General features: G+C 32.4%; 1 protein-coding gene across 6 annotated transcripts in view; it reads left to right on the forward strand.

The window, feature by feature from the left end:
• PSIP1 (PC4 and SFRS1 interacting protein 1) overlaps window positions 1–12,608 on the forward strand; it is a 39,730-nt gene that overhangs the window by 24,696 nt on the left and 2,426 nt on the right. For 2 of the 6 annotated variants that reach the window (XM_032477682.1, XM_032477684.1), the window contains exons 9-15: window positions 2,532–2,760; window positions 3,687–3,805; window positions 6,550–6,605; window positions 7,337–7,407; window positions 7,624–7,725; window positions 7,837–8,050; window positions 9,485–9,596. In XM_032477682.1, the coding sequence (XP_032333573.1) occupies window positions 2,532–2,760; window positions 3,687–3,805; window positions 6,550–6,605; window positions 7,337–7,407; window positions 7,624–7,725; window positions 7,837–8,050; window positions 9,485–9,596 (903 nt within the window). Of the gene's footprint in view, window positions 1–2,531; window positions 2,761–3,686; window positions 3,806–5,111; window positions 5,796–6,549; window positions 6,606–7,336; window positions 7,408–7,623; window positions 7,726–7,836; window positions 8,051–9,484; window positions 9,597–10,418; window positions 12,035–12,608 lie in introns of those variants that run through there. The other 4 variants (XM_032477685.1, XM_032477688.1, XM_032477687.1 and 1 more) reach the window with 4 other exon arrangements.

Genomic DNA, 12,608 nt, shown 5'->3' on the forward strand with positions numbered 1-12,608 from the left:
CAAGTTTCCTTTTCAGATCTCCATTACTTTCTCTTAATGTAGGCTGGTGTCACTTTGGGTTGTAATAATACTTAGTGTGTATGTGTGTTTCATTCTTGTTAGCTTCATGTGCTATGGTCTCACTCATAAGACTTCTCCAGACGTGCTTATCTTTCTATACTTAACTAAAAGTACTTTGAGTTTATAGATTTTCCTGAAAAACCCACTCCCTAGTTTCTTTTCCCTAGAATCATTTGTCTGTCAGAAGGATCAAGTAGTACAATTTGAATTCTTAAGGAAAGGCTAGCTGCTTATACCCTTGATTGGATTTTTGACCCCAGTCTTTGTCTGAATTTGAAAATCTTTTACAGGATGGAAGTGACTTTCAACAGTGAAATATATGGAATTTTTTTCCTCCTTCCTTTGTCATCCTATTATTTTTTGAATTCATCTCTTTCTTGAAGTACCCTATCAAATTTATTTTGATATAACCAACTCAGGATGACAATATTCTATCTTGAAACCTCTTCGCCCAAAGCCACAAGGTCACTGAATAAGTTTTCTTTCCAGTTATCACAGATGACAGTTTTACTCATTGTATATTAGCATTTCAAAACAAGTGTCACATTTTTTAGGTTTGGTGATGGACAACCCCGAAATAGCAATAGCTTAGAATATTTATTTCTCATTCATGCTATATGTAGGCTGTGCATTGGCTATTACAGCTACTCTCAGCTTTGTATCTGGAAAAATACTCAGAGTACACAGCAAAACTATATAAGCTCTTTTGAAACTTATGCCCTCCACCATGAGAATAGCATGTATATACTAGTGACAGCTTTTTTGCAATGGGTCCTGAAATGATAAGATAGTGGAATAGAGTCCAGAAGAGCTGAAACCATCTCAATCCTCGTATAAAGTAAAAATATTTGTTATAAGCCACTGAGATACTGGGTTGTGTTTACAATAATTTTTGCTTATATTAACATGTATTTATAGTTTTCTGTAGTCTTTTAATGTTTCCAATTGGATCTTGACCTATTAAAAATTTTTTTTTACCAAATTTCTAAGCAGTTAAGTCTGTTTTTCATAGCAGATGGTTAAGAAGGACCATTAGGAAAAAGACGTATGTAGCAAGCTGTGATAGTTAACGTTTATGGATGTTCTCTGCTTTAATACTATTTTAAAAACTTTGAAATAATAATTCCATTTCTTAAGACCTTATGATACATTTTAAAATCTACCTTTCAAAAAGAAAAGCAGCTGCATGGTATTTTACTGTGTATGTATCATAATTCTCAAGGTTTATCACATGTATGGATACATTTTTTTAAGAGTCATAGTCATCTGTTGTTTTGTACATGTGCAAATATATTGGTTAGAATACTTCGCTAGAAGCAGATTTGCTGTGTGGGATATTTTTATTTTTGATATCTGTTTCCTTCCGTAGGAGGTAACATTTTGGGGGAAGCAGTTGGTCAGTATCTATTAAGAGCCATGGAAGTGCCTTTTATTTGATTCTCTATTCCCATCTCCATGAAATTGATCATTATCAAAATATTTATACTTGTGGAAATACTGAAGAAAGTTAAATTTTACTTGCATGCTTTTTCTTCCATTGATTAATAGTAAAGGATGAAAGCCATGTAACATTTGAAAATAAACATAGCCAGTGATAGTTATGCAACAAAAATTTTCTAAAGAGATAAAAAGTGTTTTTTTCTCTTCCATTTTAATGTCTTAAGAGTTCAAGGAAGCAGTTGTCTGGTAGGAGGTCAGTAGATTTGGAATTGAGATAATGGGCTATTTGACCTTTTGCACCATCATTTTCTTGCTTGTCAAATAGAATGGGCTGGACTGAGTGATCTGGGGTCCTGTCCAGCTTTCATATCCATTATGTAATTGTATAATATGTGAAAATCTCAATGAAATTCCTTGAACACTTTAATATTATGCTTAATTGGCCATATAGTTTACCATTATATGCATAAGTTGGGAGTCTTTTATGTTGCAAAGAATATTTCTTTAAATTTTAAAATGACCATACTTCACCATATACAGTTCGCTTCTGCAACTGTATTTTTCCCAGCATGGCTACTTCTTAAACATAATTTATTCTTACAGTTACGTAGAATATGAGTTCTGTAAAATCTGGGGATCTCACACATCTTACATAGTGCTATTCCCCAGAGTCAAGAATAGTACCTTGGCATATAAGATAGTACTCAATATGATTTTTAAAGTGAATGAGTCACGTTACAAAAAACTTGGAAAACAAAGGAGGAAATCACTTTCCTATTACTCTAATGCTATTATAATTTTTGTATCTTCTAACTTATACTAAAAAGATGTTTTTTTCTTTTATGATTGATTGATAATGATACTCCATTATATTTTACTTAAAGATATTTAAAATATGTTTTTAAATTAAAAATTACATATAGCTTATTGTTACCCAAAATACTTATTTGATTAACTTGGAGAGTATGGTTGAATGAGAAATATTAATGATACATAAAAGTCCATTTTTCATTGTTTTACTTGTGAAATAGGGTAACTGAAGAAGACAAAAGTAAGAAAAAGGGGCAAGAGGAAAAACAACCTAAAAAGCAGCCTAAAAAGGATGAAGAGGGCCAGAAGGAAGAAGAAAAGCCAAGAAAAGAGCCAGATAAAAAAGAGGGGAAGAAAGAAGTTGAATCAAAAAGGAAAAATTTAGCTAAAACAGGGGTTACTTCAACCTCTGATTCTGAAGAGGAAGGAGATGATCAAGAAGGTGAAAAGGTAGAATGTTTATGTATCAAATAAAATGTCTGTTCCATTTTTAGTGTCCTATGTAGTTCTTAATCTTTGTCTAGCAAAGTTTCATTATCTTTATGAAAGGCCATAAATGTGATTAACAGCTAAAATGAATTTCTTTACCTTTCTCAATAAACTTGAATTAGCTGTGTTAAAAAGCGTATTTGAAACTTTATTGTACATTCTATCTTAGCTTTTCATAATTATGATACTGAAATTAAATGTTGCGTGATAAACTTCCAATAACCCCACTTATCTAGAAAAGGTAGGAAAGTAGAGAATTAAGCCAGATAGAATGTGACCAGTGAAAAATCTACATTTATACGTAGGTTTTTATTATTTACTTCAATGAGATTCTTAACACTTAAGGCCTATTTAGTGTACATTTTATTAGTGGTGCTTTATTTGGATGCCACAGTTGTTCTGGAATTTCATTAAAGATATACATTGCTTTCCATATAAAATGCAAGTTTCGTGTATGGCCTTGGAAACCTATAGATCCAGGTCGCGTAGGTCTTTCATTTCTTTATCTAATTTATGATTACGTCAGAGGCCAGAAACTTTAAATTCAGTAGGTCGAACATTGTACTGGTCAGAAAATAGTTACTGAAGTCAAAAATCATAGTGTAGAAGCAAATAGCCTGACGTACGTCATTTTAACTGAAGGATGTCATTCCTATAGCGTTATCCTAAATAGGTTATCTAACTCTCAGAATCATCAAGGGGAAAGTTAAATTTAGATAGCAACGACATGTGTGATTCTGAGGTGTTTTTTTTTTTTTAATTAGTAGTTTAAGTATTTTTCCCTTAAGAAAGTTAGTTGCTGCTTTTCTCCCAAGGTTATAATCAAAGAAGCATTAGTCACTGACTAGATAGTTAATTAAAACCATCCTAATTCTCTAATAAAACAGAAGAGAAAAGGTGGAAGAAACTTTCAGACTGCTCATAGAAGGAATATGGTGAAAGGCCAACATGAGAAAGACGCAGCAGATAGAAAACGCAAGCAAGAGGAACAAATGGAAACTGAGCAGTAAGTATCTTTTTATTCTAAATTTTGATTTCTTTTTTAAGCTGGCATGAAATTTTTAGACAATAGAATCTCATTTTCCAGACTTTATGAAGCCTTTTAAGGAAGTGACTTTTTCCATGTGTTAGAAAAATGTCTTCAGTACATGATGATAATCATGTGTCAGGCTTCATTTTTTTTGAGTGAAGAGGATGAAATTCACTAAGATAATCACCCTGTGAATTATTTTTAATTTAAATGGAAAGTGCAGATAGGGTTTAACTGTTAGTGGCTTTGTGGAAAATATTCTTATCCTCTATTTACTTGTATAATATTAAATACAGAAAGATGAAAATAAATTAGTGGTTAAAGAATGAAAGACATACTCGTATTTGTCATACCAGCAGCAGGCCTCCCCCAGAAGACCAGCAAAAATAACAGAAGCACAGTTGGAAACCCAAGAAGCCAGTAAAAGTATATCTAAAGGCTGATAGGGTTTGCATTAGACGTGTGCAATATAAATCAAGTTCAAGCTAGCGAGTGTTGATACTTGGAGACAATAAATACCATGGGGAATTTCCCTTTTAATTTTATTCTATAAAATAACTTTATTAGAAGGAAAATAGCAGTGGCAATGATGATTAGGCTTCATGTGTTATATTTGTTTTCCTAGTTATCTTTAGACTGTCACTTCTGAGTTCTCTCTGAAAAGCGTTTCTCTCTCTCTGAAGCGTCTTGCATTATTCTGACTAAACTTTGTTTTTTGTTTTAGTGAAGAGGTGATTTTTAAAATATGCTCTAGGTCACTAAGACAAACTTAATGATAAACAGTGAAAGTTCTTAAAGCTATTCTTAAATAATTTTGTACTTTTCCTTTAATACATCTGTAAGCTGGAAGTCTTTCTTGATAACTATAGTGTTTGACCATCTGCTTTCTTAATTTTTTGGAGGATATATAAGCAGTTTAAACTGCTTGAGGGAGTAATTTAAAAATTGATCTAATGCTCAGAAATGTTACTCCCTCTAATCTGTTAGGCTTTGACCATTTATGTAAATACTAAAGTTATTTTTTGTTACCTATCCTTTTCTATCTTTTCCCTGAAAAGTTGTTGGACTGTTTGTTGCTTTTAACATTATTGTGCTCCCAAAATTAGTATATAAAATTAGTTGTTGCTTAGTAAATTTAGCCCAACCCTTCTTCAGTATCTCAAAGTTAATCTTTATGTGTTTCAATTTCTTTTTGAATGTCCTCCGAATGTAACTTTCTCAGATTCTAATATTTGTGTTTTCTTTCCTTCTCCTGTTATTACAAAACTTTGTACTTGGACAGTTTTGCTCTGTAAAGCATTTCAGATGCAGCTTGTATGAAATGCATTATGCAAAATAAAGTTTATTGTATTGTATTCCCAGCCAAACAACATGTAATCTACAGTAATAAAAAATATATCTCATTTTGGGCTCAAAGCATTAATCCAGTTACTGAAAAGAGAATACAAGTGGAGCAAACAAGAGATGAAGATCTTGAGACAGACTCATTGGACTGAATTTCCCCCTCCCCCCCCTTCATGGAAGAATGTTCCAGATTCTAAATTGAGGACTTCATTAATGGCATTATAACTGTGTTATGATTGTTAAAAAACATTTCCTGTAAGGTACACACTACATACTAAGGTCGGCCATCATTCCTGTTAAAAGTTTTTTACCAAGCTTAAAATGAAGCTTTGTGTTTGAAAGTTACAAGCTCAGCTGAAGATGGTGGTTGTACATTATTTCATTTAGAAAATATAAAAATTCATTTTGTTTTGAAGCTAGGTGGTAAAACTGGAATAGCTACTATACCCTAGAGAATGGGGCAGTTGTGCCCTTCCCTTGACATTCCTTTGTTGTTTAATTCTTTAGCATATTAATAACTGTTTTTTTTTAGTCCTGAGAGATTAAACAGTAGACTTGTTAAGAAAATAAAAATGAAACTGTAACCAAAATTTTAAAATAAAGTTTTTTTAAAAAAAAAAAACCTGATTTTTAGATATTTTTTGTTCTTGTCTATTTCAATTGGTTTATTATAATAGGGCCCAAACTCCAAGCCAAGGTACTAGAAATTATTAAGAATTCATTTTAAAGTGGTTATTTTTGTGATTTACAGTAAAATGGTACCTTTTCATTTGTGAAATGATATGGAAATGTTAGTGAATGTCATTTAAGTTTGATACATTGGCAAAAAGAAAAAACCAACCCTATTAATAATAGTAGTAATATCTTTCAGCAGTCTAACCTTGAAACTAACTTTGAACCCTTCAATTATCCACCTTTTGGAGATGGTGGGAATAATTAAATCAGTCTGTTTTGACATGCTGCTTTAAAAATTGTGATGTAGAATTCATGAAACATTCATAGGCATTCTCTTCCCACTATGGCTTGTTTGTCCATTGACCCTGAAATGGTCTTTTATCACACTCCTTTTGGGGAAAACCTTTCACCAAGGCAGCTGTTAAAATTATTTATGATGCCACTGAGAAATTAGATTGTTAGATTATTTATTTTAGCATATTAATTTTTACATGTTTTGAGTTTTGCTTATATTTATACTAATTAATACCAAGTGGCATTGCAGAGTTCTAAAAAATTAGTCTATTCCTTGTGATCTGGGTTACTGACTTACTATTTTAAAGAAAAAAAAAAATTTAGCGTTTACATAAGGGATTGTGGGCTTTTGGTAATCAGTCACAAAGTTCCAATGTTTTTGAAATATTTGTGTTAACATTTGATAGGCAGAATAAAGATGAAGGAAAGAAGCCAGAAGTTAAGAAAGTGGAGAAGAAGCGAGGTTAGTTATTTCACTTTCTAAGATGTACAAAATTGTATTATACATAGAAAGGAAGTTATATATTTTTCATGTATAGGTTTAGGATGTATAGGATTTTGAAATCAACTTGTTATTTTACGTTCCTATCCTACGAGTGTATTTTTCTAAGTCTGTATACTTTGCATTGTTTGGTGGGGGGGGTGTTTATTTGAATAGAGGTACTAGGAGTTGAACCCAGGACCTCATGCATGGCATGCGCTCTACCACTGAGCTATGCTGTCCCCCTATATCCTTGTATTATCAGTATTATCATTATTATTATCAGGTGAACTTGCTAAGGAGTCATTTATTATTTTAATGCTCATTATATGATGAAGTCAAATTTTTATAACGTTTCCAAAAGGTAGATGTTTTCCCATTTTTGGTGAATCTGGTTTCAGATAGATTTTCTAGTTTTGGTTAAATGCGTTAAGGGTGAAGTATGTGTTTAAGGATTGCAATAGAGGAGTTACTGGATGCAGATTGCTTATTTTAGAAACATGCAGCTAGATGCTGTTTCTTTGCTGATACGATGAATGTTGGTTTCCCGAACCAAGTACTAAAAATGGCAGATAACTTCTTAGTAACGTCGGAAGATTACTAAGAACATTAAAAAAAATTTACTAAGTCTTTCCATTATACTTTGTTTAGATTAGACAAAAATACTGGTTTTAGAAAACCATATTTACTGTGTTTCGTATTTTAATTTATAGAAACATCAATGGATTCTCGACTTCAAAGGATACATGCTGAAATTAAAAATTCACTCAAAATTGATAATCTTGTAAGTGTTTACTACCTTATTAAAAATACAGTGCTCCTTTTATAGCTTCATATTTTTATTTCCTCATTATTTTATAAGTATGTATAAATTTTGAGATAAAAGACTTACTGGTTATTTTGTACTGCCTTGTTATTTGAGATTTTAAAAGTAAACTCCAGAAATAATTACATAGGTTATGGTAATTAACAGTTATGAAATTAATGTTTTGTTATGAAGGATGTGAACAGATGTATTGAGGCCTTGGATGAGCTTGCTTCACTTCAGGTCACAATGCAACAAGCTCAGAAACACACAGAGATGATTACAACACTGAAAAAAGTAAGTGATGTTGAGTTATACAGATTTCAAAAACTTCCTCATCACCACTTTATTAAATAACATTTAAAAAATCAATTAGGAAAATTATGAACATCTGTTTTGTTTTCTCAGATACGGCGATTCAAAGTTAGTCAGGTTATCATGGAGAAGTCTACAATGTTGTATAACAAGTTTAAGAATATGTTTTTGGTTGGTGAAGGAGATTCTGTGATCACACAAGTGCTGAATAAATCTCTTGCCGAACAAAGACAGCATGAGGAAGCAAATAAAACCAAAGATCAAGGAAAGAAAGGGCCAAACAAAAAGCTAGAAAAGGAACAAACAGGTATGTGGTAATAAATTGTTTGCTAGGACTACTTTTAAAAAATGGCTTTGATATTTAATCTCATTAATACTTTATCTATATTAAATGATGAAAAAGTTATAAAGCACTTAGCAGAGTGTTCAACCTTAGCTTATGGGTTTTTTTTAATCATTAAGTTTTCATCAAGTTTAAATCAGCAGTAGTTAAATGCTACTAGTATTTGCTAGTAGTAGTAGTTGCTATTCTCTTTTCGTTTAAATTAGGAAAGGTTTCTAACCTACACAGAAGTAGAGAGAAATGAACTTCTCATCACACAGCTTCAGTGGTTATCAGTACATAATCACTGCTCTTCTATATCCCCTTCAAGTTTTTCTGTTGACACCCCTGAAGATTATTCTGAAGCAAATTCCAGATAAGCTATTTCAAATATTTTAGGATGTATATGTGACCAACACTTACGACAGAAAAGGTATACCTAAAAGATACTGTAGGTTTGGTTCTACACTACTGCAAAATGAGTCACAAATTTCTTGGTCTCCCAGGGCATATAAAAGTTGTTTATAGTGTAGTCTATTAAGTGTGCAACAGGAGTATGTCAAAAAAACCAATGTACATACCTTAATTTACAAATACTTTGTTACTAAGAGAATGCTAACAAACCATCTCGAGTCTTAAGTGAGTCATAGTAGTAAATGTCAAAGATCAGTGATCACCGAAACAAACTAAAAAACGGAAAAGTTTGAAATACTGTGAGAATTACCAAAATGTGACCAGAGACGTGAACTGAGCAAGCTGTTGGGAAACTGGTGCTGATAAACATGCTTAACACTGGGTTGCCACAGACGTTCAATTTGTTTTTTTAAAAAAAAGGGGCAGTCTTGGAATCTTTGAAGTGACAGTAAAGCGAAGTGCAGTAACACAAGGAATTCCATGGTACTAAGTGTCTTAGTGGCAGCTGCTTAATGTAGAAACCAATGTCCAGAGGGAGTTGGAGTTTTGTTATTTATTAGGGAATGATACAGGTCTCCTTAGAGATTTGTTGATGAAATAAGTTTTACAGGGAAGCCTTCACCATTTACTTATAGGAGACAAAATCATGTTAATTAGAAAATACTACTTTTTATACTTTTTGTTCTTGAATACAAAATTTTACTGTGATTCTCACTGCTTTTTCTAAGAACTAGAATAAATCATAATGCTCCAACTTTAGTCTTGATAACAGTAACTAGCAGAGTAATCAGATTAGTAATCCACTTCTTGTATGGATAGATACATATGTAGTAACCCAGTTCCTTCAAGGCTGTCTACCCAAAGGGTTACAGTGTAATTTCAAACAAACTAAAGTTAAGTGTTAGAAACTTTGGAATTATGTTTTAGTTTTGATTTTGGGGTCCTTTGAGGATATCTTAAAATATTAGAAGCTTTAACAGTCTTCCCACTTGAATCCTTCTCAAGGTTCAAAGACTCTAAATGGAGGATCGGATGCTCAAGACAGTAATCAACCACAACATAATGGAGATAGCAATGAAGAAAGCAAAGACAACCACGAGGCCAACAGTAAGAAAAAGTGAGGACATGTTTTAATGGGTCGTAATGTATGTTTTAATTTTTAAATCACATCGCTGTTCCAAGTTTATTTATGTAAGGGATTATATTTTCATCTCTCAGTTATTGAATTCAGGATGCAAGATGCAAATCACAATGACCAAAACGTAAAGAAACTTCACTTACAACTAATAATGCCACCGTATTCAAGGGAACAGGGCTAGGCAGGAATCCAGTTTAAAAAAAATAACTATTCTTTGGACTTCTTTCATTGACTGACCTTAAATAATGACTCATATCTATTGTTTCCTGAATTTTGACAGAATATAGAAATTAGACCTAGAATCATAGGGAATGTTGTATTATAAATACCACTCTAAAATAACTAGCTATGGAATCACAGTTGTACAAATCTAGATTTGTTCTGCTGTTTGAATCAGGACTTGGAATCAAGCATCCCTTCTAATTCTGAAATTCAGGGAAATCTTGTCTGTGTGTATGTTATTCCCTCTGCTTAAGGTTTATAACGTGTTGGTATCACAGATAAAAGATGTTCATGTTCTTTAAAGAGAATTCATTTTAAAGCTGGAAATGATGGAAAAGGGCCTGGGCCATGATGCTTCTCTGAGTTGTACTTTGCTTGATCTGCATATTACTTTGGAAAGAAGACATAACATGGTAAAATTAAATTTTGGGGGGAAAAAAAAAAAGAACAGTAAGTCAAGATTTAAAAAAAAATTATTTTGGTGATTTTTAAAACAACGCACAGATTTAATCTTTTCTCTCCTGAGGGAAAAAGCCCCTAATCCCGGTTGTCACACCTTTCTTTCCCCCCTTTCTTTAGGCCATCCAGTGAAGAGAGAGAGACTGAAATATCTCTGAAGGATTCTGCACTAGATAACTAGGTTGACATACCTGGAATATAAAGAACATTTGAGAAGTTTGTAATGGTTTTCATTTGAAATATTTAGACTGCTGAAAGTTTTAAATTTTTATAAGCATAGGTTTTGATGTTTAAAACTTGTTTTGAGGGAGAAATCCCTTTATCTTTGTTTAAAAATGAGTCAACATTATTGCTAATTGTACTTGTGCAGTATTAACAGCTACATTATACAGTAAATGTGAGGGAAAGTCCATTTAGGAAATGTTAAACTGCTTTTCCAGACATTGGTTGTAGTATATTTTCCATTAGTGTGTGTACGTTAATGTGAATTGATAGTAGAAAAAGGTTACATTTTTAAAATTGCTACTTGTATAAACCTTTCCTCTTTTTCCCAAATACCATGGGTTTTGTGCATAGTTTTTACAAATCTTGGATTTACCTGACTGTCTTTTCACTGTTTGTGGGTTTTGTAGAAGTTACACATTTTTATGGTAGATAAAATGTTACTTCTATACAAGTGCTCACTCCCCCCTTTTATCAAAAGTTAATTTTAATCTCACAGTCTACCTTGTGCTGCATTATCCTGCTGCTTTGTAATAATGTGTGTGGTCTGTAATGTCTTTTTGTATGACAACTAGATATCCAACTGACATTGAACTGACAATTCTAGGAGGTACAAAACTCATGTTAACTTTTGAAGGTGATTTAGTTTTGTGGCTGGGAATTCAGTGAAGTCACATGACTTTCCTGCAGTAAGCAGGAGTGTGTGTGTATATATATAGAAATGAATCTGGCTTTAGGGTCCAACCATTTAAGATCCTTTACAGGCACTAGTAGCTGAAACTGAAACCTAAATGATAAAAGTTTATTTTTGCGAAATGTCTCAAGTTTCTGAATTTTTTAAAAAGTCACGCTCATTAAAGAAGTCACTAAGTATTTTTTTAATTGGAAAAATAGCAATCCATGATGCGTTTGCAGTAAATAAAAGTAAATATATAAGGAAACTAACCTATTTGAAAACTTGGCTATATCAGAAGGGAATTTTTATTTCTATGTCATACATGTGACAGGATTGCAAAAAGTGGAAACACTAGTTACTCTGAGGCAGTAGACAAAAAAGTAAAGGAGTTGTCTGTGTATTCATGTTATGGACTAAATCAGGGTGAACCAAGGTTAACACAATTTAAGGGTAACTTACAGATAGCATTTCTAAGATATTTTGAACATTAGGTCAGTTGGTGGTTTGCAATAGCTTAAAGATACTTCTCATGTTTGGTAACTATAAATATGGGGGAAAGGCTTAATACCAGTGTTTGCATGTGACATGCATTGTATGCTTTGATCTCTCGGGTAATTGTTTTCACCATAGATGAAAAGTTTGAATTATTTCAGTAACTGGAGTTTTGCTTTTGAGAGGTCTTACAATGGAACTAGGACCCACTGTTTTGAGGGAACTCTTGCTATTACATTATATCTGTTTGGTCCTTAATACAATTTAAATTTGGACAGATTTATTCTAGTTAAGCCATAAGTATCAACATGTAAACTTGTTTTGATTAAAGAATTTTTCTATCAAACTCTACTAGTAAATTACTTCTTTGCCATTTACAGAAGTATGATAGAATTCTGGATTTGCTTCCAACAGCGTATAATTTGGTCATAGAAATTGTATTTGGGGACACACGGTTACTAAAATCTAAGCTCAAAATGACAAAAATAAAGGAAATGTTATATAGTTTAACCAAGAAACCACAGGCTATATTTAGTTTACATACTGGGGAGAGAGACATAATAGCATTCTGATAATTTATGGGCCGACCTTGCTCTAGCCAGTTGATTTATGTAGTATTAAAACACAGTTGGCTTTTCTTTACCCTCATTTCAAGAAATTTCTTTTGGTCATAGGTTAATTCTCAGATAACTACCACTCTCAGAATGCGTAAGAAGAAGTCATATAAACAATTATAAATTTTCAGGAGCACTAGCACAATTTAAATTTGTATTTGGTTAAAATTCCATTAGCTGAATAAGTCAGTAAGAGATACTGTAAATGAGATGCCTAGACTTCCCTCCAGCATACTTTTTGTATGTATAAGTAATATCTTTATTTTTCCTCCTGATTTTTTTAACCATCGGATGATGCATTGCATG

This window comes from Camelus ferus, chromosome 4 (assembly GCF_009834535.1).
Source record: "Camelus ferus isolate YT-003-E chromosome 4, BCGSAC_Cfer_1.0, whole genome shotgun sequence".
Taxonomy (NCBI): domain Eukaryota; kingdom Metazoa; phylum Chordata; class Mammalia; order Artiodactyla; family Camelidae; genus Camelus; species Camelus ferus.